At 32.5% G+C, this 6,000-nt stretch overlaps 1 protein-coding gene across 1 annotated transcript in view; it reads left to right on the top strand.

Annotated features, from left to right (window-relative positions):
* LOC126888661 (potassium channel subfamily K member 18-like) overlaps nucleotides 1-6,000 on the top strand; it is a 38,397-nt gene that overhangs the window by 1,262 nt on the left and 31,135 nt on the right. The window contains exon 2 of the mRNA XM_050657023.1: nucleotides 4,846-5,157. Within this exon, the coding sequence (XP_050512980.1) occupies nucleotides 4,846-5,157 (312 nt within the window). The remainder of the gene's footprint in view (nucleotides 1-4,845; nucleotides 5,158-6,000) is intronic.

Genomic DNA, 6,000 nt, shown 5'->3' with positions numbered 1-6,000 from the left:
CAGACATTTTCTATATTAATGGAGATGGGCTGGCCACATGGGAAGGATGAAGAATGGAGAGTGGTTATGTGTGCGTTAACCGAGCGGAGAATATTAAGAATAGATAAACGAAACAGAAGAATACCACCTACACGATAGCAAAATGATCTGCGAAAGATGACGAAAAATTGGATTCATCCATCAAAACCTTTATTCGCAGGATTTTTTTTCTTGAAATGCCCTTTCATTGGAATATTTGTTTTGGGCCTTTTTTGATGTTGATTTTGTGATTCGAATGGAACTTTAAGTACTTATATGTTGCTCTGGGTTGGCTTTCTGTAAACTTTAGTTGCATATCCTGTATTTTCTTTGGTGATTAGCACATCGACGGTTAAACTGCAAAACCTCATAAGTCGATTTTTTTCAATTATTACTTTTATACTTTGTTGGTTTATACTTTTACATATCTTTTAAACTACGAAAGCTTGTAAATCAATATTTAAATTTAATGGTACTAGCGACATATATAAAACCTCATAAGTAAGATATTAAGTTACAAAACCTCGTAAGTTGCATTTTTATGGGACAAAACCTCGTAAGTTTAATGACAGTTTAAGATTTTAAGTAACAAAACCTCGTAAGTAGCTCTTTGACAAAAAAAGCAATATTACTGAATTTTACTTAATGGTAATGGAATCGTTACCTAAAAAGAACCCTACGCACAAAAAACGAATAAATTAAAGCTTACATAAAGAAGCCAAACTGTTTTTCGTCTCTCCTCTAAAGTTACATGAAACTGACTTACGAGGTTTTGCAGTTTAACCGTCGACATACAGAAAATGAAGTAGATTGTTTTTTTCTTTTTCCATTGTAAATTTGATTAAATCTTCTTTATTGTTGATGTCAGTCAGGAATTTGTCCAATGTTTCGGGTCCGTGAGCCTAAATCGAAAATACATTGCCTACATAATATATCTCCATCATACTGTGGGTTTTTTTTCTAGTTTGTGTACAATGTTTTGTTCGAAATCCTTTATGAATATATCGACTAATAGTGGACGTAATGCTGAGACGATGGCAAATCAGAAGTTTTGATTATAGAAATCATTATTAAATTGGAAATGTGACATACTGACCATTGACTGACCATTGACTGACTATGACTGACCATACTGACCATCGTATTGTTTGAGCACAGTGTTAGTAGCTTCGTGATAGCTGATACACTCAGTTTGGTTTGGGTTGTCAATGTCCCTCTCTAGTTTAACTCTTATTATTTTTAGCGTTTTTTCCTATGGTACAATGACAAAAAGCCTGGTGATGTCAAAACTGACTAGAATGTTGTTGTAATTGTAACGTATTTCTGCTAGTTTTTGAATGAATTGTTGTGAGATTTTAACATAATATGTTGTTGTATTGTATGTTAGAGGTTGAATTATGCCTAGGGGTGAAAATTATAGTTTAATGCAAGGTGAAACCATGGTAGGTACTGCAAATTGGTCACACGAGTACGTTTTCGTTTTAATTTTTAAGGACTCCGTATAGGTATAGTTTCCTAATGAAACAATCACAGCATTCTAAAATCACTTGATTACTTCAAAACTATTTGGCACTTTGTTTTATCCGTTTAAGACTTTCGTGACTACATTAAATACAAGTGTTACATGTGGTTGGCCTTATAATAAAGTGAGGATTAATCTCAATTTTTGGTAATTTTGCAATTTTTGTGCAATATGTCAGCTTAGAAAGAGTACTATCAACCTGTGAATGGCCAAGGGGAAATAACGATGAGAATCATCTTAAAAACACGTCACAAGGTTGGACGCAAGGGCAGAAAAACAATGAATATGTAACTTTATTTCTCATTTTTTTTTAAATGCTTCCAGATCATCGTTCTTCCCCTGACCCTGCATATATTGTCCTATTTAAATAGAACACATTTAAACCACCTCAGATTTACGAATGACATAGTCATAGGAGCAAAATAATATCCTATAATTCAAAGAAATATAAAAATTATAAACAAAATATCCGGAGAGATAAAACGAGCATCGGATCGAATAACTGAAAAACTTGTATTCAATATTTTGAAAATCTTTCCAATGGCACCAAACATGACTCCCTACTCAACCCCCTGGAGGTGCTTGGAGTGCACAGATGCCGATTAAAGCGCCATCTATCGGCAATGAGATAAAAGTTTCTTATAGAATTATAAAATCTGCAATAAAAAATGGGGATTCATGTTTTAAATTTTAAAGTTGCCCTCCTCCTCGCACTAGGAGATGTGGCTGGGAGTCATGTTTGCTGCCATTCGATAAATTTTTGAAAAATATTAAATACGTGTTCTCCAGTTTTTCAATCTGATATTCCTTTCACGGAATATTCGACCGTCCTGCTTGTTTTCACTTTGTCACACATCCTGTATATAACAGACGTTCCAATTTGTATGTAGACTTTACAGGCGAGCGACAGCAACCCCTAAAATTACGTTATACCGACCACGTTAATCAACTTTAAGGTGAATGACCAATTTTAGCCATTATTTATCTTTTAGAGGTCGCTGAATCCGAATATGAAGTTTATTTTCATCCAGAATTGGTGGAACATGCACAAAAATCAAATTTTATGCAAAAATGCGAAAAACCAATTTTGACGATTTTTCAAATTTACCTCGCTGTATCTTTGGTCAATGTCAATATTTCCTTTTGAAAAATTTACTGTGTCATCCCTGAAGTATTTAGGTAACAACGAGATTTGTCAAAAATGTTTATACAAATCAAAAGAGGAGTTGTTAATTTTTAAACAGTTTGTCGTCGGATTTCGTTAGTTTAAGGTTTAGTTAAAAAGTTGAGTGATAAACATTTTAGTTTTTAATTTTAACTAAGACAGCAATAAAATATGATTCATGAACAAATTTTCTGAAAAATTTTAAGTCAAAATATACAATAAAAAAAAGTTATGTGACTTTATAGATGAGCGGGACACCCCAAAAAACGCTTAGTTCTCGAGATACTGACCACGGTGTGGTGAATGGCTAATTTTGATCACACTTTATGTTTTTGATGGTGCTGAAAACGAAAATTAGGTTTATTTTGAATTTTACGTGGGAAAACATTGTCAAAGTCGCAATTTTACAATTTTTATTTTTTTACGTTTAACTCGCTACAACGCTGTTCCATTTTAATGTTTTGTTCTGAAATTTTTATAGTATATATTTCTTACCTTTTTGCAGACAATGGGACCTGTTTCAATCTTTAGGTCTCATTATAGTAAAAGTTATAAATGGTTTAAAGTTAAAGGTGCAGATTCCTGAATTGCAAAGTTTAATCGCAAACATTAAGTGACAAAATTTGTAATTTAGCTTTCTAATCATGTTTATGTTAAAATATAGAGTGCAAAGAACAAATGTTTTATAGAAAACAAATGGGTCAACTTTTAATTTTAAGAAAAACGTAATTTTATTTTTTATTATTTTGAGAGTAAAATGGCTATTTTGACAAAATTCCCCATTCTAAAAATCAAAATAAACCTTATTTTCGTTTTCAGTACCATCAAAAACATAAAGTATGATCAAAATTAGCCACTCACCACGCCGTGGTCAGTATCTCGAGAAATAAGCGTTTTTGGGGGAGCGCCACTCGTCTATAAAGTCACATAACTTTTTCCTATTGCATATTGTGACTTGAAATTTTCCAGAAAACTTCTTCATGACTTTTTAATGCTGTGTTGATTAAAATTATAAACTAAAACGTTTGTCACCAAAATTTTTTAAGTTAACATGAAACTAACGAAATCTGACGACAAATTGGACCGCGTTATGTAATAGCGGATTAAGCGCCAAAATGTAGTTTTGAGATAAATCGGTTTAAAGATTTTAAATTTGTTTTTGGTACTATTTCTAAAATATAGTACTGACATGTTTCATATTTAATATATTAATGCAAATGTAAATAGACTTTTACATGTATTTAAAATTTTTTAAAAATAATATATATTTTAAAAGTTATTCGATCAAATGTCGCTTAATTCGTTAATGATTTTTTAAGATATGCATGAGTTAAGATCCGAATACCGGATTAAGAGACATACCTATTTGGCGCTTAATCTGATGTTTCCTGACAAAGGATGTCTTTAAATTCGATATCTTAAACGTTAGTAGATATGTTATGTTTTGTAATAAAGAATTAACCGACTATTCATGGTGCTTGATTCGTTATTACACTTACAAAGATGCGGATTTTTGTTTATGGCAATGGATTGTGCACCATTATTGGCGTTTAGTTCGATATTACAAATCCTAGTGTGAGATTTTTTTTAATAAAATAAAAAATGTCGCTTAATACAGGCATTTAAAAACAGCTTTTTTTTAAATTTTTTTACAAAAAACATATTTTTATACATAGATTTGCACCCTAGCTGCAAGATGGCACTATTATCTCGATTTTGGACTTTTGGCGGTTAATCCGTTATTATATAACGCGGTCCAATTGTTTAAAAATTAACAACTTCTCTTTTAATTTCTTTAAAAATATCTCTTACAAATTTCATTGTTATCTAAATTCTTCAAAGATGACACAGTAAAATTTAAAAACGGAATATTGACAGCGACCAAAGATACACCGAGGTAAATATGAAAAATTCTCAAAATTTATTTTTCGAATTTTTGCATAAAATTTGATTTTTGAACATATTCCGCCAATTCTAGATAAAAATAAACTTCATATTCGGATTCAGCGACCTCGAAAATATAAAGAATGACCAAAATTTGCCATTCACCTATCATGGTCGCTTTTTCGATTTCTAAGCCACAAATTAGGGGTGTGCCGTTCGCCTATTAATATACAAATTACGTTTACCTTTTAATGAGATTATATATCTATTGTTGCAGGATATGGATCAGTTTCACCTAGAACCACCTGGGGAAAGTTAGTCACCATCATCTATGCACTGATAGGCATCCCACTGATGCTGCTGTATCTCTCTGCTACAGGAGATATCTTGGCTCGAAGCTTCCGAAGGCTATATGGCAAAATGTGTGGTGTGTCTCCTAAACAGCTGCAGTGTCCCTGTTCGAATACAGTTAGAGTTCCAGTTACGTTGTGTTTAGTCATAGTCTTAGCCTATATTTGTTCAGGAGCAGTTTTGTTTCATCGATTGGAAAATTGGTCTTTATTGGAAGGTAATTATGATAAAAAACTATTAGTTACATGCATGAACCTCTCTTTTGTAATCTATAGGGTCTATTTAATCAATTTACATTTATTTTGTCCAATGCGTTAAAAGAGATATACCAAACATTTTTCAAACCACGACTTCGATCCCTTATAACTACCCTCGTCCCTCACTCTGGTTTCCGCTCCTGGGCCCAGAGCACGCCAAATAGAATTCTATTTTGCTGACGTCACAAAATAGAATTTCATAATGGGAGAATCGACGGTTGCTAGGTAACGTGACGTCACTAAAATAGAATTTTATTTGGCTTGCTCCCACAGCTGGAGATTTTGCTTGGTTACGTCACGATCTACAGTGCACTATCTCGATCATGAGCGTCACAAAAAAATAATAAAAACCGAGACTTTGACCCCTTATAACTACCCTCCTCCCCCACTCTGGTTTCCGCCCGTAGGGGAAAGTCATGTCTACAACTAATTCAACATAATATATCTCCGTATAATTTGTCCATATTACTTATCACGAGCAAAATCCGCTCCCAGCTCTTGGACTATAAGGAAAATCTTTTAGAAATCAGCCTTTAGGTTAAGCTTTAATTGAATTTTTTGTCCTTAGAATATATGTATATCACTCAAACTGTTCTATATACTTTATAGTTTAGATTATAGTTTAGTTTCTGCTGGAATTATTTATAATCATATTTCTTTTGTTATATTATGTTACTATATTTAGATTATTTTTTTCAATTCTCTGTTTTTTGATAATACCGCAACATTATCAGCAAATTTCAATTGTTTCAAGTTTTCGCCGTCTATCGTTACTTCTATATTTGCCATTCAAAAGTTCTAAA

The sequence above is a fragment of the Diabrotica virgifera genome, chromosome 7 (assembly GCF_917563875.1).
Source record: "Diabrotica virgifera virgifera chromosome 7, PGI_DIABVI_V3a".
Taxonomy (NCBI): Eukaryota; Metazoa; Arthropoda; class Insecta; order Coleoptera; family Chrysomelidae; genus Diabrotica; species Diabrotica virgifera.
This window is presented reverse-complemented; position numbering and strand designations above follow the sequence as displayed.